Source organism: Bos taurus, chromosome 3, assembly GCF_002263795.3.
Source record: "Bos taurus isolate L1 Dominette 01449 registration number 42190680 breed Hereford chromosome 3, ARS-UCD2.0, whole genome shotgun sequence".
Lineage (NCBI taxonomy): Eukaryota > Metazoa > Chordata > Mammalia > Artiodactyla > Bovidae > Bos > Bos taurus.
Window position 1 is genome coordinate 7,837,742 of NC_037330.1, and position 23,023 is coordinate 7,860,764.

Genomic DNA, 23,023 nt, shown 5'->3' on the forward strand with positions numbered 1-23,023 from the left:
AGGATACAGAAACAGGCAAAGACTAAGGAATCGTTCCAGGAGACATGACAAGTAAAAGTAATGTGGGTTTGTAGGCAGGGTCCCAGACTGGAAAGGGAACGGGGACATTATTAAGACATACAGCAACATGTGAATGGTATCTGTGAACTGGAGGATAATGCTGGACCTTTGTTCATTTCCTGACTGGAAGGAGTATATGGTAGTTGATACAGGAGAGTATCCTTGTTTCGGGGAAGAGAGGGTAAACACTGCAGTGTTTAAGGGTAATGATCTCACAATAGTTTTCTGGCTTTTTCTCTCTCTAAAGAAAGAAACAGGGCCAATACAGCAAAATTTAACAATTACGGAATATGTGTAAAAGGCATGCAACAATTCTTTGTACAGTTCTTATAACTCTTCTGTAGGTTTGAAACTGTTCAAAAATTTAAATTTGAATAAAAAATATACATGGGTATATACACATGCATATGCATATGTGTATAGATCCATAATCCAACCACTTCCATTTCCTCCATTCTCCCATCATAAATCACTTGGATTGCTGCAGTAGCCTCCAAATGGTCTCCCTGCTTCTGCCCTTGACCTTCCTTCAGTCTATTTTCAACAGAGCATCTAAAGTGAGCCCATAAAAACATAGGATGTTACTGAGAATCAGGATTTCCACAGGAGGAAAAGAGAAATGAAAGTATATAATACAAGAAGAAAAAAGCTTTCAATACTATATAATGCAAGAAAAAAACTTGCAAAAGTATATAATGCAAGAAGAGAAAGAACTCTGTCTGTGCTGTCTTTGAACTGTGAATATTTAGTACAAATTCATGCTTTCTAAAAACACATATTTCCTTTTCCTTAGGAAATACATAGTGAAGTGTTTGGGAGTTTCATATTATTTGCAACCTGCTTTCAGATGATGAAAGAAGAAGGAAGTGTCCGTAATACTGAGAGAGAAAGCAAGTATGGCAGGATGTTAACAGTTGATAAATCTAGGTAAGGGGAATATAGGTTATCGCCATACTGATCTTTTAACTTTCCTGTGGTTTGCTAATACTTTTAAAAACTGATAGTGGGTTGATAAGTACACTTGTATATCCACAGACTATCTTAGAAGGATCCATACGGAAGTGGTGGTATTGGTTACCTATGAAGTATCTCTGAAATTTACTGCCAATGTCTATGTCTTTTTCACCAATCCCACCCTACCATTTAGATTTCTACTATTTAGATTACTACTATTTAACAATAGTAAACTATGGTAGCTATTCGGTCTCATTTGCTCAGCAAACTTTCCCACCTGACAGCCACTTTGACCACTTATTTATTCCTTTACTTCTTATAAGATGAGAAATCAGTGGTGACCAGTTAGAAAGAGCTGTTTTGGCAAAGCGGTAGAGCCTGACTGCAGTGGGTTCAAGAGACAATAGAAAAAGAGAAACTGGAGCCGGTGAACATGGACATTTTCTAAAAAAGAATTCTGCTGTAAAATAAAAGAGAGAAATGTGGTGGCAGTTAGAAGGGAAGTTAACATTTGAAGCGGGTTTGGGGTTTTTCTTTTTTTTTTTTTTCACTCTAGATAGGAGAAACAACTACATGCAGGGAGGGAAATGATGATTCAAGGCACAGAAGGAAGAAGTTTGAGCAATATTCTTGAATAAAGAAGGAGGACTCTTAAGCACACATGGAAGTGATCGGCTCTCTCATTCCCACCAACAGAAGAGAAGCAAATATGCTGGCACACGGATGGGCAAATAAGGTAGTAGGAGACTGTGGCAGTTCTCTTCTGATTCGAAGGATTCAGGAAGAGGTGCTGGAAGTTTGAAGAGAGAAGAAACTTCACAAAAACAACCATCAGAATGAGAGGACCAGGGACATATGATCAGCTGGGTAACACTTACTCAAAGGTCTATTTCAGGTTAGAATCATAAATTTAGTGACACCAGTCAGAATGGTTGAATTTTCTTTTTTTTAGCCACTTTCAGCTATTTGAGGGCATTCATGGAGTAGGCAGAGAGAGATTTAACCAAGGCTCTGGTTGACCAAAGAGAGAATTACAAAGCAGGAGAGAGACAAAGAATACTGAGGGTATGAGGCAATGGTTAGAGACTGTCCATGTAATGTAAACTGGATAAGGGGAAAGTGATGACATAAAGGGGATGAGGGACACGGAAAAGATGACAGAATCTCAGCAGGGCTGGAGGTGCCACTGGACCACTAAATAGAGTGAGCTGGTAAGACAGAAGGTGATGGTCAGAGAGGGATGTTTGAAACTGAGATTATGTTATTAGTAACAACTAGATTGAGGCTTATGACTGGGAAAGCAAATGGCTAAGACAGGATGGAAGGTGGAGAGGAGACCCAGGAAATGAGAGGTCAAGGTGTTTGAAGGATCTTCTCTGAGAAGGCTTCCCTGGTGGCTCAGACGGGATTCGATCCCCTGGAGAAGAGAATGGCAACCCACTCCAGCACTCTTTCCTGGACAATCCCATGGACAGAGGAGCCTGGTAGGTTACCATCCATGGGGTCGCAAAGAGTCAGACATGACTGAACAACTTCACTTTTTTTTTCTTTCTTTCTTTCTCTGAGAATACTGAAATCAGCCAAAAATCTTGATGGAAGGAGTGTTGAAGTAAGTGACAATAAGTTAAGAACTAAATTTTTTCAAAAAGTGAGGGAGAGTGAACCAGAAATTAGAAGATGACTATAAGAGGGACAGGTGGAGGAGAGCATGTGAGACAATGTGAAACTTAAGCCTGGATGTGGATTTTTTTAGGGAAGATGAATGATCAAAAAGCAGCAATGAAGAACAAGAAAGACGCTAACCCACCTTCAGAGACCCTAATGGTATAAAGGTTTTGAGAATGAAAACAGCAACCATTCAGTAGGGCTTCAGGGAAAAAGTGTGATCAGGGGTGTCAGGTACTGGTCAACACAGGAAGGCAAAGAGAACTTTCACAGAAGATGCTGAAGTTATCAAAGAAACCACAGTGGCAGAACAAAGCTTCTGATCTTGGTACATATATCTTATATGTGGTCAAAATAAAAAAACAAGTGGCTTTTGCACAAATGTAAGAAAGAGGAGGAGAGAGTAAGGGAGGTAGGAAGGAAAGAGAAGAGGAAAGATATACAAATGGCAAACACAATTTAGGAAAAGATGCTCCACATCACATGTTATCAGGGAACTACAAACTAAAATAATGCGACACCACTACACATCTATTAGAATACCTAAATCTGAAATGCTGGCAACAACCAAGTGTCAGCAAGGACTTAAAGCAACAAGAATATCCATTCACTACTGGCAGGAATGCAAAATGGCATAACCACTTTGGAAGACAGGTTGAAAGTTTCTTACACAACTGGACATACTCTTACTGTGTGATCCAGTAATCATGCTCCTTGGTATTTATGCAAATGATATGAAAATGCATGTCCACATAAAAAGCTGTGCGTGGGCGCTCCCCGGTCTGGTGGTTAGGAATCGGCACTTTCACAGCCATGGCCTGTGTCCAGTCCCTAGCGAGGGAGCTGAGATCCCACAAGCTCCATGGCACAGCAGAAAAAAAAAGCTGCACGTGGATATTTACAGCAGCTTCATACAGAACTGCCACCATTTGAAAGCAACCAAACTGTTTTTCAGCAGGTACATGGATAAACAGACTGTGTGCCTTGAACAAATCGTGTCCCCCCCAAAATGTATAAGCTGAAGCCCCCAATATGACTGCATCCAGAGGTAGGATGGTATTTCGGAGGTAATCAGGCTTAAATGAGGTTACAAGTGTGGGGCCCTAATCTGCTAGAACTATGGCCTCATAAAACTAAGAGCTAGATCTATCTACTTACCTCTCTCGCTCCTTCCCTCCTTCCTTCCCCTTCCACCCCTCTGCCTTGTGAGGACACAGCAAAAAGATGGCTTTCTGTAAGTCAGGAAGAGAGGTCTCACCAGAACCTGACCATGCTGGCACCTGAAGTTGGACTTCTGGCCTCCAGAACTGTCAGAAAATAAATTTCTATTGTTTAAGCTACCTAGGTATTTTGTTATGGGAGCCCAAAAGACACTGTGGTACATCCATATAATGGAATACTATTCAGTGCTGAAAAGAAATGAGCTATCAGGCCACTAAAAGACAGAGGGATCTTAAATGCATTTGCTAAATGAAAGAAGCCAATTTGAAAATGCTACATACTATATCATTCCAATAATACGACATTCTGAAAAAGCAAAACTAGGAGACAGTGGAAAAATCAGTGGTTGTAGAGGGCTTTGGAGGAAGCGGGCAGAGATAAATAAGTGGAGCACAGGGAATATTTTTAGGGCAGCATAACTACTTCATATGATACTATAATGGTAGATACTGACATTATGTATTTGTCAAAACCCACAGAATAAACATGGAGAAAGCAAGGGAGTTTCAGAAAAACATCTGCTTCATTGACTATGTGAAAGCCTTTGACTGTGTGGATCACAACTGTGGAAAATTCTTAAGGAGATGGGAACACCAGACCACCTAACCTGTCTCCCGAGAAATCTGTATATAGGTCAAGAAGCAACAGTTATAACTGGACATAACAACCAACTAGTTCAAAATTGGGAAAGGAGTGTAAGGCTGTATATTGCCATCCTGCTTATTTAACTTCTATGCAGAGTACATCATGGGAAATGCCAGGCTGGATGAATCACAATTGGAATCAAGATTCCCAAGAAAAATATCAACAATTTCAGATATGTATATGATACCAATGGCAGAAACTGAAGAAGAACTAAAGAGCCTCTTGATGAGGATGGAAGAGGAGAATGAAAAAGCTGGCTTGAAACTCAACATTAAAAAAAACTAAGATCGTGGCATCCAATCCCACCACTTCATGGCAAATAGAAGGGCATAAAGTGGATGATAGATTTCCTTTTCTTGCGCTCCAAAATCATTACAGATGGTGGCTACAGCCATGAAAGTAAGAGACGCTTGTTCCTTGGAAGGAAACCTGTAACAACCAAGACAGTGTATTAAAAAGCAGAGACATCACTTTGCCAACAAAAATCCATAAAGTCAAAGCTATGGTTTTTCCAGCAGTCACATATGGATGTGTGAGGTGGATCATAAAGGAAGCTGAGCACCAAAAAAATTGATGATTTTGAATTACAGTGCTGGAGAAGACTCTTGAGAGTCCCTTGGACTACAAGGAGATCAAACCAGTCAATCCTAAAGAAAATGAACCCTGAATATTCATTGGAAGGACTGTTGCTGAAGCTGAAGCTCCAATATTTTGGTCACCTGATATGAAAAGCCAACTCACTGAAAAGACCCTGATGCTTGGAAAGATTGAAGGCAAAAGGAAAAGCAGGTGGCAGAGCATGAGATGGTTAGACAGCATCACTGACTCAATGGACATGATCTGAGCAAACTCTGAGACAGTGCAGGACAGAGGAATCTGGCATGCTACAGTCCATGGTGCTGCAAAGAGCTGGATACGACTTAGCGACTGAAAAGCAAAAAAAAAAAAAAAACAACAACACAGAATGAACAGTGAATCTTAATATAAACTATGGAATTTAGTTAATGATAATGTATCAATACTGGCCCATGAACTGTACCAAATATACTTCATTAATGCAAGACGCTACCAACTAGGGAAACTTGGGGGTGGGGAAACTCTGTACTAACCCCTCAATTATTCTGTAAATCTAAAACTGTACTAAAAATAAGTGCTATCAAGTATTTAAAAATAATTACACTGAAATAGAATTTCAGCATCCATAAATAAAGTTGTTCTGGAACAGGGTCATGCTCAGTTTATACTGTCCATGGCTGCTTTCATACTGCAGCCGGCAGAACTGAGTAGCTGGAACAGAGACCACATGACCACAAAAGCCTAAAATACTTACTATCTAGATCTTTACAGAAAACATTGACAGGGCCTCTCTAAATTTCATTACCCAACATAAAAGGAATATGCACATCTTGTCATAGGCTGTTCTGAGTAAGCCATTTTTAATTATTCAAAGTTGTTAGAATCCCAAGTTCTAATTACATGATCTGATTTTAAAATTTTAACTGGCTAGCTTGTAATATAGAAAAAAATCAAATCAGTGAAGTACCTGAACACCCAAAATGGCAACTCCCAGAAAAAGAACCCACATTCTACTGAGAAATGCTAGCAGAAAGTAACCTTTCACTCCAGCGCCTGCAAAACCTATACTACTTACTGAACACCTGAGGAATCAGAAATAAAATGTTCTATTAGGAGAAGATTTAACAGTGTCAAAAGAGAAGCTTGGAAAACCATGGGAAATGGGCATATTCAGGGAGGGGCAGGGCAAGACACCCAAGCTGAGTCAGTGAACCTACTACAAAGAACTGAATGATCTGTTAAAGAACATTAAAAGTAGGAGTCAACAGATAAGATTAGTCAGGAAAATGCAGCCTGAGTATCAGAAGACATAATAATGCTATCAGGAAGTATCCCACAGTTATAGTTTAAGAAACATCATGAACATATAATAGTTGACTAGCTGAGAAAATAGATCCTAACTATCCAACATACTAGATTCATTAATAACTGGGGGTATCTTGGTAAGAATCAAATCTGTAGAAATAATTCAGGAAAGCAATATAAAATAGTGACTAAGTTAACAGGCTTTGGAGGTAGACAAACGTAGTTCTTAGCCTGCTTCTGACACTCACTAGCTATAAGACTTTGAGCATTCATTTTCTCTCAGCTTCAGTTTCCTTATCTGTGCATCTAAGAGCTTAGCAGAGCACCTCACACATAATGTTTAATAAGTGACAATTGTTCCTAATTGTAATAGGAATATATTTTCCAAAGCCAAATATATTTTCCCAAGCCAAATACAGTAGGCTTATACTATATAAGATTATATTAGGCTTATACTACTTACACTACAAGTACACTCTACTTGTAAGAGACAGTCTACTTTTTCCAACAACTCAGAAAATCTACCCAAGGATTGAAATAAATCTCTGCTGCTGCTGCTAAGTCACGTCAGTCGTGTCCGACTCTGTGCGACCCCATAGACGGCAGCCCACCAGGCTCCCCCGACCCTGGGATTCTCCAGGCAAGAACACTGGAGTGGGTTGCCATTTCCTTCTCCAATGCGGGAAAGTGAAAAGTGAAAGTGAAGTCGCTCAGTCGTGTCCGAATTTTAGCGACCCCATGGACTGCAGCCTACCAGGCTCCTCCGTCCATGGGATTTTTCCAGGCAAGAGTACTGGAGTGGGGCGCCATTGCCTTCTCCGGAAATAAATCTCTAAAAGTATATAATTTAAGAGAAGTTCTGCCCTTGGAAAATCAAATGAGAACTTCAGTTCAACAAAGAGAACTGAGATTACACTCTTGGTACTGACAATGACGGTCCAATGAAAAAATGAAGGTCAGTCTGTGTTTCCCCCAAATTTTAAAGGTAATGAATGGTGTAAATTTTAGGTTTGCTAAAGGACTCATTCAGGGAAGTATACAACCCCAAATTCACACTGAAGCTCAAGAACAGTATAAGTACTCCTCTGTTAAGGTAAGAATATTACTATCCTTATAAGGTAAGGACAAGTTTTCTTTAAACACTGGATGATAAAGCTTCTCTACTCTTATTTCGACCACATTCCATTCCTACTCTTCCTGCCACAAAGCCAAACAAAATATCCGTAACAAGCAAATTCATAATTGTATCCGGAGAACAATCAGGATTATACCCATTTATAAGCGTTAGGTGTAGATGGACAGCAACCTGAGGTCAGGTGCTAGGGTGCTTTGCTTCTCTGCCAATATGGACATCAGCCTCGATCAATAGTGGAAGCTCAGAAAAGGTTTGTCTTCTTTCAGACGAACCAAACGTGTACATACACGCACAAACACTATACGGCAAGCATCGCCCACATCGCACACTGAGAAAAACCTTCAGCCGTTTTGGTGGTCACGGCCATCCTGCCCTAAGCTTCCTAATGACGTCGTATTCGCCGCACCAAATCATCACCTGGTACTTTCCCAGAGGAAACAGCCAACACGATAGTAATTCTAATCAGGCAGCATTTTACACTCATGTCGCCAGGACAGACACCGACAGGTTCTGCTATACTCTACTAGGACCACGGACGGACACGACGAGTGACCCTCGCTTCCCCGACAGGATTCGTCCACACCTGTCACCGAGAGGGCGCGGAAGCAGGGAGGAAGAAACCTGGAGCCACCCCTGGCACAGTCTCAGATCCCACTCACCCCAGTCTTCATCCGGCCGGTGAGGGAGTCCCGGACTAAAAGGTGACTCCATGGTGCCGGCAACGCCAGCCGGTTCCCCCGAAACACACGTTCCCCTGCCCAGTAACTCGGTGACTAGTCCTGGGACGGCGGCGGCGAGCGGACAAAATACTCCGTAACGCTAACGCGACGGTGGCCGAATGGAGACAAACTGCTTCCGCCGCACGAGGGCCGCCAGAGCCTGAGCTAGTTTTAAACAAATCGCTGAGCTAGTATTTTTCCCTTTTGGAGTTTTCGACATTTTCTGTTCTGCTGTTTTAAGGAAAAAAGAAAGACGCAAATACTACGTCGGTTAAATAAAATATATTATAATATTTTGAGAAATGGGGGAAAACCCATTCTGAACATCGTCCCCTTTGATTCCACAGTGGAGATATATCAAAACAAAATTTAGAGACTAAAAAAGTAACTCTGGTTTAATTTTAATAACTCACTATGAGTATAAAAATTCTCCATATACACAAATGTGTGGAAGAAAAATACACAACTACTTTTCCACATTCGTTAGAGCTTCCCCTCTATTGGCACAGCATCTGAGATAAGCAAAAATACTAGGAATCGTACTTCTAGAAAGCCTTTTATTTAAGAAAATTTAAACAAAATAAATATAAAAGATGAACTTTCCAAAAATCAAAATCAGCTCACCGCCTTAAATATACATTTCTAAAGCATAGCACCTAGTAGACCTAGTCCTCGAGACCTTACCCTAAGACCTGTAATAATGTAAATTCCCAATCGTTTTACTACTAAAACTTATGGATCGATTTTGTTTTAAAAAATCCACCTACACCACAAACTCTAACGGAAAACTTGAACTGAGTTTGATGAAAGAGTTTCAAGACCGCTACTTAAAATTTCTTTCTAAAGCATTTCAGCAGTTGAATATTTAATAAAAGCCTCCACCTTAAGAACACGTATACTCTTAAGAACACGTATATTCTTAATAACACGTATATCGATGCATGAGACACGGTGCTCAGGGCTGGTGCACTGGGATGACCCTGAGGGATGGGATGGGGAGGGGGGTGGGAGGGAGGGTCAGGATGGGGAACACATGTACACCCATGGCTGATTCATGTGAATATTATTGCAAACGCCACCACAATATTAAAAAAAAGGAAAAAAAGAACACGTATACCTCTAGGACCAAGTGGAATCTTTCCCTAGGCTACTAAACAAAACAAGCCCTTCCCAGAAGCCTCAAAACTCCTCGTGGCTGGATGATTACTACGGATTACACAATCCGGAATATACAGAATCACCCTGGGATGCAAACCCCGAAAAAAATCACTGAATTATCTTACATTAAAGGTGATTCTTTCTGTCATCGGCTAACTAATCATTTTTCATATCAGGTGAAATTTATAAGGTTTTTATTCTCACCCAACTGCAAATTCAAAAATTGCCACGAAAACTAAAATAAAACCACCAAGAATCTTCTATATCCACCACATATCTTAGTCTTTTTTTTTTTTTTTTTTTAAGAAAATCGCCATGACTTAACTCCAGCAAGTTTTCGGGTTTTAATTTAAATTTTTTTAATTTTTTATTCAAGTGGAGATAATAATAATACAAAACAGATTTTGTGTGCTTACCACCAAGAATAAACAAATACAAAGAATTTCCATTTTCACTTCAGGTTTTTCATAAGAAACTAAGCACTGCAGATTAAGCTGAGCTACGTTGTTTCCTTCTGCTTCTTTCCCTTCGTCCACACAGGCAACTTCTATTACGAATTTTATGGTAACCGTTAAAGTCCATTTTTATCATGTTTAAATATGTGTATAGATACATACATTTAGTGTTGTTTTGGGGTATTTTAATTTACATAAATGTTTAGCACTAGTCTTCTCCAAGTCACTTTTCTCATTCAAATTTATTTTTTGATGTTTTAACTGTTATATGGCATTTCCATAAATTTTTTCATTTCCCTACTGATGAACGTAAATTTTTCATTTCCCTACTGATGGACATTTGGATGGTTTCATCATTTTACTGTTACATAAAATATATCCTCGTATGGATATCCTGGTGCATATATGCAAGAATGTCTTTTAAGGTACTTGCTGGCTCTAGGAGTACTGCTATTTGCCAAATAATACCAATTTACACCTATCATTAGGAGTGATGAATTCTCACCAACACTGGATGTAACCAGACTTTTATTTTTTGCCTGTGAAGGGTGTGACTATAATTTACATTTCCCTGACAATTAAAGAGGTGGCACATCTTCTCATATTCATTAAACTTTATTTCTTCTGTAAATTGCCCATTCATCTTTCATAAAATTTCCTACTGGATTTTCTTTCAATGATGTGTTCATTTAACTTGTATGAATGTAGCAAATACTTTCTCTGAGGCTGACATTTGTCTTTGTTTATGGGATTTTTGTCCTCTAGGTTTTAATTTCAATGTAGTCAGACTTATCAATCTTTTGTTAATGATCTCTGCTATTTGTATATTGCATAAGAAATCCATCCCTTTCCTGAGGGAATTTTTGTTTCCAGATTTTTAGTTTCATTTTACACATCCTTTTTTTTTTTAATTCAGTTATTGCTCACATATAGTAGCACTATTGCCTTTTTACAGCAATTTTGTATTCAAAAACCTGACTGAATTATGTGCAAATGCTCATCCATGGAGTTATACCCTCCCTACTGTAAATCCTCTAGGATTTTCTGTGTAGAAAGACTTCTTGTATGTAAACATTAACATTTTAAAATCTATTTTTAACATCATTTTAGGTGAAGCGAAAGTCCCTCAGTCGTGTCCAATTCTTTGCAACCCCATGGACTACACAGTTCGTGGATTCTCCAGGCCATAATACTAGAAGTGGGTACCCTTTCTTTTCTCCAGGGGATCTTCCCAACCCAGTGATTGAACCCAGATCTCCTGCATTGCAGGCAGATTCTTTACATCTGAGCCACAGGGGAAGCATATTGTTTTAAAATTAACCTTTAATATGGAAATTTTCAAGCAAACAAAAGAATCTGGGGAATTCTTAAGTCTTCATTTGGAGGAACTCCTGGCAGTCCAGTGGTTAGGGCTCTGCATTTTCACCACCAGCCACTTTCACTGCTGTGGTTTGGGTTCAGTCCCTGGTTGGGGAACTAAGACTCCACTGTGCAGGGCCAAAAGAAAACAAAAACATCATTTGTCCTGTAAATTTTTCACTTGGTGAGTCTCCTGATTGTAGTATCTAGAGGTTTGATAGGTTTGGGGTTTTTTCATTTGTTTCTGCAAAATCTTTTCTTTGGAGACATTTTTTAAAGAAACATCAATGTTCGTTAAGAAATATGCTGTTTGTAGATCTTTTTGAATCATACCTGTTAGTTATCAAATAACTTAATTCATTTGCTTTAACTTAAACCTGTGGCAGAGAAATAAAACTTCAAAGAATTTTATGTCTAGATCCATACCTAGGACTCTACTCTGGCATCTGGTAATGTATCTTCCCACAGGTTAAGAATCCATGATGCCAAAGTGATGTGCCCAGCCAGGACATATATCCCCCTCCAGACACACTTCTGACACACAAATAGCTCCACGCCTTGCTCAGGCCTCTGACCCCTAAGAACTATGACAATAGTGAATGCCAGGATGTAGACAGCTTAGAAATGTGAGCTTAGGAGTCCAAATAATACATATGCACACGGTCCCCATGGACAAATCCAGGGGTAGGGAAAGAGGGGCAATCTGTGGGTAGGAGCCAACTCTCACTGCATTGCCATATTTTGTCACAAAACTCCAGTCAGAGAATTCTAAATTCAAACGTCTTCTAGGTCATTATGAAGATGTATTTGTCAAGATAAGAGATTAAAACATTTTAATAGCTTAGTAGCTTTAAGTTCTAAATATTAAGACAAATAGAATGTAAACTTCAATTCTGTTCTGTCTGAATCCTGCCAATGTTGGTAGAATGCCTGACTAGTGAATTTGTAGCTTAGTTAAAAACGGCATTTCATCAGTACTATTAGATTTTACAATCTGATTGACATTTTCAGTGTATCTTCAAGACAAATATCACCCTGAACAGTGAACTCAAACAATAAATATAGAGGTTAAAAGATCAGATTTTGGAGTAAGTCAAACTTTACTTCTAATCTAGGTTCACTAGATAGCTATGTAACTATTGAGGAAGTGACAATCTTTCTGAGCCTCAATTATGACTGTAAAATAGGAATAGGGTCTATTTCAGAGCTGTTTTGAGGATTAAATATACATTAAGTGTTTAGGATAGTGACTGGCACAAAAGTACTCAATTAATTGCAGGAATTTTAAGAGAAACTGTTGACTGCTAGTGGCTAGGCACTATATAAAGTTCTGTCAGCACTGTATCACAAAAATCCTCAGAAAAACTCCAATGTGGATCCTATCATTATCTCCATTTTAGGTAAAAATGAATTAAAGCTAATGCAAATGACCTTTCAAACAACGCTGTCAGGAGAGCAGAGAATATATTAATCTCATTTCGTGAAGCGGAGAAGGCAATGGCACCCTACTCCAGTACTCTTGCCTGGAAAATCACATGGACGGAGGAGCCTGGTGGGCCGCAGTCCACGGGGTCGATAAGAGTCGGACAAGACTCAGCGACTTCACTTTCACTTTCACTTTTCACTTGCATGCATTGGAGAAGGAAATGGCAACCCACTCCAGTGTTCTTGCCTGGAGAATCCCAGGGACGGGGGAGCCTGGTGGGCTGCCGTCTATGGGGTCGCACAGAGTCGGACACGACTGAAATTGACTTAGCAGTAGCATTTCGTAAAGATGAAAAATGACTCAATTTTCAAAAGACCTGCTCACTTCCAAGAAGATGGTGATCAGTGGAACCAGATTAGAGCCACTCTCTAATAATTCTACTTCAGTACTGTTTTCACTGTACCACACCGCCTCTGAAATAAGGTTAATATTGCTGTTTTCAACAAATGTATAAATCCTAATGTTTTACACTGGTATTCCTAAATATTAAAAAGAATTCTTTTTTGAGAACAAAGGCATAATGGATTTTCTATCTATCCCCCACCCCCTGCCAAAAAAGAAAAAAACAAAACACTGAAAGACTTTAAATCTGAAAAGCCTGCTGAGGATGTTTCACAAAATTTCAAAATTTACATAAAGAATAGTCATGTATCCCAAAACGATCCCTCACTGGCAAATACTAATTATCACTCAAAAAAGATACTGTTTTGTCAATTCCCCTGGCAACAATATAAATTACAAGGCAGAGGTTTTATCTAGTTTGTTCAGTGTATCACCAAATTGCATACAACAGGTGCTTGGTAACTATTAACTGAACTGACAAGTATAAATTCAAGTAAAATCTACATAATTCTCTGTGTCAGATGCCACAGTGTCATGGATAGGTAACTTGAACAGCATGAAACGGCTGCTACTCAACTACTTTTTACCTACAAAGAGGCAAAGGTTCAACCTAATTGCTTTTAATAATCTTTCTGGAAAACATTACAAAGTAAAGAGGTAAACAGCTATTATGAAAGCTAAGACAGAAACGGAGAAATTTTTTCTCCTAAAAAAAAATGTATTAAATGAAAGTTGCCAAAGGCTCCAGGTCCTATTCTGAGATACTCTCAAGAGTCAACTGTAACAGTCCCACCCTTTTAAAGAGGATGGTGATTCACACTTCTTTGTATTTAAAGTAACTTCCATGTTGGTGTTTATGTACATATAGATATACTCACATGTGAAGATATGTAATATGTATTAAGAACATGGACTACTTTATTAGCTATTTCTGATCTCATGTAAATGTTCAAACATCTAATCAGGTACAATTCTAACTATTATCAATGAGTAAAATAAATTCATCTCCAGAGATCACATTAAAAAGCTAATCTGGACATATTACCTTTCCCAATACTCTTAACACACCAGGCTAAAAAGGTGACTGATATGCAGTTACCCCACATTTAATTTTATTCATCATTAGAAACATACCTAACATTAATATATTTCTTTAAGCAGATTACTTCCAAAAGTATCTTAAACACATTTTTCTAAAAACTCAGATAACTGGGATTCCAGAACAAAAGTAGAAAAAAGACATTTTAGTCAGCATTTTACTGATGTCCTTTCCTTCTACATTTCCAAGAAAAATCCAGACTTACGTGGCTTTACTAATGTCCCTTAAAAGAAAATCTCAAAACACATCCAAGAAAATTTGCTTTACATTTCTAGAAATAAAAGGATGTCACTTAAATATGACAGTTTTAAATTTTTGGACATTATTCTGTCCATCTAGACCTGAAGAATTCTTAACTAACATTCCAAAAATCACAACTGTAAGGAAGTGACGTATGTGTAATTATGGCTGATTTGCATTTTTCTATAGCAGAAACCAACACAAGATTGTAAAGCAATTTTCCTCCAATAAAAAATAAATTTTTAAAAAAGATGGGGAAAAAATCACAACTTTTAATATATATGAAATAAAGAAAGTATCCAGGTTATAGAAGATTTTAATATCAAAGTATAATTTACATGATTAAAAAGTTCTGATTTCTATACAAAGTATTCTACGTAGACAGTAATAAGAAGCTGACAATGTATAATTTCTAAGTAACATCAAGTGATTTTATCTTCTCACATTGCAAATGAAATGTTAACAGCCTAAAAACTACACAATCTGCCACGGATGACAATAAGGAAGAGCAGCACATATCAGCAAGTCATCACATGTAACGAGTTCCTGTTTCTCTTGTTTGTGATCCCCACATTGGCAGCGTTTTCGTTTCGTCCACTCTGCTCTTATGTATTTGAAAAGCGGGTGCTATCCATCTGCCACATGAGCACTGTTCACCATACCAGTTGAAAGAACCCAACTTGGCATTGCATTTGGGGCAGAGAAGCTAAAAGAAAACAGATGTGTTACTTCTTCTCTCACTTTTATATAAAACAAGTAATTATCTTTGGTAACACAGGATATAAAACAGTTAAGACATGGCTCATAGTTTCAAGGAGTTGATGATCTAACCAGTGAGAGGAAACGTAATGGCAATTTATTATAAGGGATAGTAGACTGCAATAATTCTTAAGTATGTTGTACTCTGGGAGTACAGAGAAGGAATAGATTAATTCCAGAATGAAAGGAGAAAGGTGAAGACTGAGGCATGAAACAGAAGGCTTCATGACTGTGGCATATATGTTGACTTTTTTTTTTACCTAAAGACTTAAATTTTTATTTCTAATTAGCTAGTACTAAGACTAGAGCATTTCAAGCAAACAGTACAGACATGAGCATACCTGATCCACACTTTAAATACAGTGTCATCATAAACAAGATGAGACAGAAAAATCTTTCATTATCCACACACCATATTATGTGTTTACTTTTAAACCAACTATAAAGTTTGTACATAAAACTCAGAACTAAAATTGATTACATAACTATCTACAAGTTTTTAGTTTGACAAAATATACCACATTCCTCAAAACAATTAAACATAGAGTTACTGTATGAACCAGTAATTCCAATTCTGGGTATATTTTCAAAATAAAAGCAGGGACCCAAACAGGTATTTGTATATCCATGTTCATAGCAGCATTATTTCCAATACCCAAAGGGAGGAAGCAACCCAGATATCCGTGGATAGATGAGTAGACAAAAAAAATGTGGTATACACATAAAATGGAAGACTATTCAGCAGTAAAAAGGAAGGAAACTGACGCACGCTGCAACATGGATGAACCTTGAGGACATTATGCCAAGTGCAATAAGCCAGCCACAAATTTATGAGGCACCTGGAGGAGTCACATTCATAAAAGCAGAGAGTAGAACAGTGGTTGCCAGGGACTGGGGAGGCGGGGGTGGGGATTAGTGTTTAAGGGGTAATTAGTTAATTAGTGTTTAATGGGTATGGCATTTCAACTGGGGAAGATGGTGGTGATGGTTGCACAATGCGAACATTCTCAATACTACTGAATTACACACTAAAAATAGTTAAAATGGTAAATTTATGTTATGACTATTTTACCATAATTTAAAAAAACCACATTCATAATATATGTATGTCAGACCATTTGTGCCGTACACCTTCAACTTATACAATGCTGTATATCAATTATATCTCAATAAACTGAAAAAAAAAAAAACAAAAAAAAACTGTGTATCTCAAAGCTGAGATAAGCAACAGACTGGATAAAACACCTGCATTATGTGAAACACTAGACGACATAAACAGCTCCTAAATTCCTTAGAAAAAGACAAAACCCATTGAAATGCACCAAGGATATGAAGGAAATTTCCTGCGAAACAAAGTATAAATGGCTGATAAGTACATAAGGATGTTGGTCTCAGCAGTAGTCATAGAGATTCAAATTAAGACACCTTAGGATTAACATTTTTCATCTCATAGACAGACAAAACCTTACTGATTTTATAATATCCATATGCCAACGGTATGGGGAAGTGAGTACATGCATTCAACGTTAGTGAAAGGCAAATTTGTGTGGGCATTGTTAAGGTTGGCCCAGAATATTAGTAATATTTTAAAATGTACACTCTTCAAGCCAGGAATTCCACTTTTAGGTATATATTCTATAATAAAGGTACAAAGAAGTATGCACAAATGTGACCTAGAATATGTCACAAAAAAATAAAATAAGTGCCTTTATCTTGGATGCTTTCCAGATTAAATACAAGCAGCAAGGGAATTCCCTGGGCATCCAATGGTTAAGACTATGCTTTCACTGCGGAGGGCCAAGGTTCAATTCCTGGTCAGCAAACCAGGATCCCACAAGCCACAAGTGGCAGCCAAGATAAATAAAAGCAGCAAGGCATAAACATAAGCCACAAAAAAAAAACCGATAAAGTGGACTTCAACAAATAGTATCAAGAGTCAGAAGTGACTGCTGTACAAGGTTTATTTGGTAGCGATAACAATGGTGACAGATTCTAAAACCTGTGAACATACTAAAAACCACTGAAAACATACTAAACATACTAAAAACCACGTACACTTTCCATGGGTGAATTATATTGCAAGTGAATTATATCTCAATAAAGCAGCAGCATCTGAAAACATGGGTTTGAATATAGGGTACCCCCTTCTAGGCAAGACATTAACTAATGTAAATTAAGTTTCCTCATATATAAAATGTGAATATATATCTGCTCTATTTTATAAAATTATTGTATTCTTCAAATGAAATACAGTGAGAGTTTCATAAAAACTCACTATACAAACTTAGATAATCTTTAAACATCATTACCTCTTAGATTAAGAATATCTTTACATTAATATCAAGTAAACCTAAAAAGAGTTGTAGTGGTCACATGATGCTCATATGAGCTGCATTCTTTACAATTAGTAAGAAATGATAAAGAATCTCATAACAAATATATAAAACTGAAAGAATCAAGAAAACAGAGATACATAGAGCCAAAGGAGAAAAAGGAAGATTAAGAAGAAATTTTAAATCTAACTTTAAAATCTGTGATTTGCCCTATTTCTTACAAAGCTCAAGTTCTGCTAAATATATTCTAGTTTGTCTTAATTTGAAAAAATATAAACAATAGCCTTAAAAGGAATTAACTGAGACCAAAAGCTCTCAACCAGAAAGTGGATCACTGTTTTAGATCATCTGGTTTTTAATTAACTAATTTATCTTTGATAGAATCTTGCCTATCCTACAGAGATATAATCTTTAGAAAGAAAGCAGTTAAGATGGAGTAAAACACTAAAGCATGGTTTAAAATGAAAGAAGGAACAAAATACAGATGACATAATAAAACTAAAGAAAGTAAAATGTGTTCTCACCTGTCCATCCATCACTCCCAACAAAGTGGATTCCATCCACTGTACAGGTTCAATGAAGTAAGATGTACACTGAGCCTGACTCCCTGCGGAAAGCATGGGGGATGCCGTCATCCTCTTGTGGGCAAAGGCTATAGGACCACTTCCTTCATTATGATCCAAAACGCTAGAACTTCTAAATAAAGATCGCCTGCAACCCCCAAACAAACAAAAACATTAATGATTTCCAAAAGAATGGAAAAATAGATTAAAAGTGCAGTTATTTCTTAGAGGGAAAATTAATATAACAAAGATTATGCTATTTTAATTTTTGATAACCTCTACAAGTAACCAGATAACTTTTAAGAATTCATATTCTCCTTGAAATCAGATCTGAATATGAAATTTCTATATTTTTCCATTAAACAATCTTCCTACAAGATTTTAAGAAACTGAAACTTTCAGTACTTTTCTACTGAGACAAAGTAAAATCTCCAGAGGATACAAAATATTTTACCTGCACTTTCTACATTTGTAGAGACCCCCATCTTTCAATCCTTGTGAAATGGCAGATGGGTCAACAGCAAAGAGTTCTTGAGGTAAGTTCTGCAATTCTACGTAACATAAAACATATCCACTTGTCAAAATCAACTCTACATTTTCAGACAAATTCAGTTTGTGTCAAATTGAGGCAAGTTGCTCAGTGGTAAAGAATCCACATGCCAATACAGAAGACAAAGGTTCAATCTGTAGGTTGGGAAGATCCCCGGGAGAAGGAAATGGCAACCCACTCTGGTATTCTTGCCTGGGAAATCCCATGGACAGAGAAGCCAGTCCATGGGGTCACAAGACAGTCAGACACAACTTAGCAACTAAACAACAAAATGCTAATCTCAGAAATTAAAAAAAATCTCCCGTGTTGAGGAACGAGGACGAGGTGGGACAGCACAGTGATGCAGCCCTTGGCTTCCAGGCACAGACTGCCTGACTTCAAGTTCGAGCCAGCCATTTACAAACCATGTGACCCTGAACAAGCTATTTCTTGCTAAACCATGGTTTCAAAATGAAATAAAAGTACCTGCTTCAAAAGTGAAATAATGCACCTGAAGCATCTGGTGTCAGAGTAAACCACATCTACAAAGGACTGAATGTGCTGTGCTTCGGTTGCTCAGTTGTGTCTGACTCTTAGCAACCCCATGGACTATATAGCCCGCCAGGCTCCTTAGTCCATGGGATTTCCGAAAGTAAGAATACTGGAGTAGGTTGTGATGACCTCCTCCAGGGGATCTTCCCAACCCAGGGATGGAACCCAGGTCTCCGGCATTGTGGGCAGATCCTTTACCCAGGCTGAGCCACCAGGGACGCCCAAAAAGGACTGAATACATACTGCCAATTATTACTTACCTGGATACTTCTCTGTAACCTTTTGTAAACGATATTGTTTATAAACTGCACTGGAGGTATCCACTTCACAGCCCATTGCCTGGTATAATTTCAGTTGCCACTCAAACCCCTCATTCATCCTGCAAGGGCAAACAGATACAGAGTTAAATTTTCTTTAAATAAATAAAACTGCATCACAAAAGCAGAATTATTACTGTATCAAGTAACTCACTTGGCCTCTGGCTTGACAGTCTTAAGGTTTTCATAGGCTTCTTCAAAGGTAAGCTGGTCAGTCTTCATCATAAAAGCAGTTATTACAGTCACACTTCGACTGACCCCTGAATGACTGAAAAAGAAACCTTTAAAATATCAAATAGCAACAATTACAAAAACAAAAAAACCCACCCCTATAAATGGTAAAGTTTGGGTCCACTTCTTGTCTGCTTCTTCTACTCAGGTAAATCCTATGCCTCTGAAATACTACTGCTACACAAAAGAAGTATTCCTTGATTTCCTTATTCACTTTTAATTCTGAACCATGTGAATGTACTACCTACTGAAAAATAATTATACTAATTTTTTAACACCTCACAATGCCTTCAGATAAGAAAGCCTTCCTCAGCGATCAATGCAAAGAAATAGAGGAAAACAAAAGAATGGGAAAGACTAGAGATCTCTTCAAGAAAATTAGAGATACCAAGGGAACATTTCATGCAAAGATGGGCTCGATAAAGGACAGAAATGGTATGGACCTAACAGAAGCAGAAGATATTAAGAAGAGGTGGCAAGAATACACAGAAGAACTGTACAAAAAAGCTTCACGACCCAGATAATCACAATGATGTGATCCCTCACCTAAAGCCAGACATCCTGGAATGCAAAGTCAAGTGGGCCTTGGGAGGCATCACTACGAACAAAGCTAGTGGAGGTGATGGAATTCCAGTTGAGCTATTTCAAATCCTGAAAGATGATGCTGTGAAAGTGCGGCACTCAATATGCCAGCAAATTTGGAAAACTCAGCAGTGGCCACAGGACTGGAAAAGGTAAGTTTTCATTCCAATCCCAAAGAAAGGCAATGCCAAAGAATGCTCAAACTACCGCACAATTGCACTCATCTCACAGGCTAGTAAAGTAATGCTCAAAATTCTCCAAGCTAGGCTTCAGCAATAAGTGAACCGTGAACTTCCAGATGTTCAAGCTGGTTTTAGAAAAGGCAGAGGAACCACAGGTCAAATTGCCAACATCCGCTGGATGAAAAAAGCAAGAGAGTTCCAGAAAAACATCTATTTCTGCTTTATTGACTATGCCAAAGCCTTTGACTGTGTGAATCATAATAAACTGTAGAAAATTCTAAAAGACATGGGAGTATCAGACCACCTGACCTGCCTCTTGAGAAACTTATATGCAGGTCAGGAAGGCACAGTTAGAACTGGACATGGAACAACACACTGGTTCCAAATGGGAAAAGGAGTACGTCAAGGCTGTGTACTGTCAGCCTGCTTATTTAACTTATACTCAGAGTACATCATGAGAAACGCTGGGCTGGAAAAAGCACATCTGGAATCAAGATTGCCAGGAGAAATATCAATAACCTCAGATATGCAGATGACACCACCCTTATGACAGAAAGTGAAGAGAAACTAAAAAGCCTCTTGATGAAAGTGAAAGAGGAGAGTGAAAAAGTTGGCTTAAAGCTCAACATTCAGAAAACTAAGATCACGTCATCTGGTTCCATCACTTCATGGGAAATAGATGGGGAAACAGTGTCAGACTTTGTTTTTAGGGGCTCCAAAATCACTGCAGATGGTGATTGCAGCCATGGAATTAAAAGACGCTTACTCCTTGGAAGGAAAGTTATGACCAACTTAGATAGCATATTGAAAAGCAGAGACATTACTTTGCCAACAAAGGTCCGTCTAGTCAAGGCTATGGTTTTTCCAGTGGTCATGTATGGATGTGAGAGTTGGACTGTGAAGAAAGCTGAGCACTGAAGAATTGATGCTTTTGAACTGTGGTGTTGGAAAAGACTCTTGAGCGTCCCTTGGACTGCAAGGAGATCCAACCAGTCCATTCTGAAGGAGATCAGCCCTGGGATTTCTTTGGAAGCAATGATGCTAAAGCTGAAACTCCAGTACTTTGGCCACCTCATGCGAAGAGTTGACTCATTGGAAAAGACTCTGATGCTGGGAGGGACTGGGGGCAGGAGGAGAAGGGGACAACAGAGGATGAGATGGCTGGATGGCATCACTGACTCGATGGACTGAGTCTGAGTGAACTCCGGGAGTTGGTGATAGGGAGGCCTGGCCTGCTGCAATTCATGGAGTCGAAAAGAGTCGGACACGACTGAACGACTGAACTGAACTGAATGGCTTCAGAACAAATCTAAACTCTTTTGCTCTTGGTTTTAAAGGCCCTGGAGATCTGGTCCCAAACTTCTATTTTATCTTTATATATTTATAACAAAGGCTGGCTGTAAAATTGCTGACTCAGTAAGCGTAAACTGTTGTTATTATACTCCTTCTGCCACTGCTACGTCCTAATCAATTTTTCTCTCCCCAAATCTCCCCTACATTGGCCACGCCTGCCCCAAACAAGAACAATGAAAATAGCCTGCTCTCCCTCTTAAGTCTGAATAACCTTAACCTCTGTTCATCTCTCTTACTACACACCTCGCATCCCAGTCTGCATTTCCTCAGTATGTGTCTCGCTACTCGAGAAGAGATTTAAACTCTTTAGGTGTAGAGACTTAGTCATTTATCTGAAGATTCCTCCTACCCTGGAAAACTCAGCGGCTGCAGAATGACCCAACATAAACAAAATGAATGAAAAGCCTGCGCTTCGTCAGGGGACCGCGTCCCGCCCACTCCTCTCTCTGACACAAGCCTACGCAAGAGGGAGCTGGGACAGCCCTCTGGTCCTCTTCTGGGCCCTGGGAGGGAAAGGGTGAGGTGGGCCAGGGTAGAAGCGTGGCGAGGTTGCTCTCCCCACGGACCCGACCACTCACCAGTGCACCAGCACCGCGCGGCCCTCGGCGCGAGCCTGGACGATGAAGGCCACACAGCGGTCCAGATGACTGAGCAGGTCGGTCTCAGGTTTGTCCAGCGCTGGCACGAAGAGACTCCGTAGACCCTCGACCCCAGCCCCCGTTTTGAAGTTAGGCTCCTCCGAGTCCACCGTCAGCACTGCCGTGACGGCCGCCTCCCTCAGGTGGTCTGGCTCCGCGACGGCCGCGGCTCCACCCAAGAACAGCCCCGGACGCACTTCCAGCATATGCCTGGCAGAGCTGGCCCGGCTCTGGCTGCCGATCTGGTGCTCCCAGCCATGGCTCCCCTCCTGCGCCTCCAACATGGCGGCGCCCGGGGGCCGGGCAGCGGCTGGCCCTACCACCGAGTAGGCAATAGGCTAGAACGTCCTTACTTTAGGCCCAGCCGGCTGAGTTGCGCCGCTGCTGTCTCGGAGGATTTCGTCGACCGCGGGAATGTGGATTTACTGGGGAAGGTGACTTCGGCCTGGGCGGAGCTAAACCCCATTCGCAGCCGCTTCTGAACCCTAACGCAAATACCTACAGGGTTTCTCAGGCTCTTAGGGTTGAGATTTTTATAGATTTCTGCAGAAGCAGAAAATGGATT

At 39.3% G+C, this 23,023-nt stretch overlaps 2 protein-coding genes across 2 annotated transcripts in view; both read right to left on the reverse strand.

The window, feature by feature from the left end:
• ATF6 (activating transcription factor 6) overlaps positions 1 to 8,343 on the reverse strand; it is a 233,987-nt gene extending 225,644 nt beyond the window's left edge. The window contains exon 1 of the mRNA XM_024989876.2: positions 8,221 to 8,343. Within this exon, the coding sequence (XP_024845644.1) occupies positions 8,221 to 8,272 (52 nt within the window). The 5' untranslated portion in view covers positions 8,273 to 8,343. The remainder of the gene's footprint in view (positions 1 to 8,220) is intronic.
• A 6,328-nt stretch (positions 8,344 to 14,671) lies between these two features.
• On the reverse strand, positions 14,672 to 22,776 carry DUSP12 (dual specificity phosphatase 12). The gene is made up of 6 exons (XM_002685847.7): positions 22,399 to 22,776; positions 19,627 to 19,740; positions 19,416 to 19,534; positions 18,529 to 18,625; positions 18,036 to 18,222; positions 14,672 to 15,125 (listed from the first exon to the last, which is right to left on the reverse strand). The coding sequence occupies exons 1-6, from the start codon at positions 22,740 to 22,742 to the stop codon at positions 14,949 to 14,951; spliced, it is 1,038 nt and encodes a 345-aa protein (XP_002685893.1). The 5' UTR covers positions 22,743 to 22,776; the 3' UTR covers positions 14,672 to 14,948.
• Between the last annotated feature and the right edge of the window lie 247 nt (positions 22,777 to 23,023).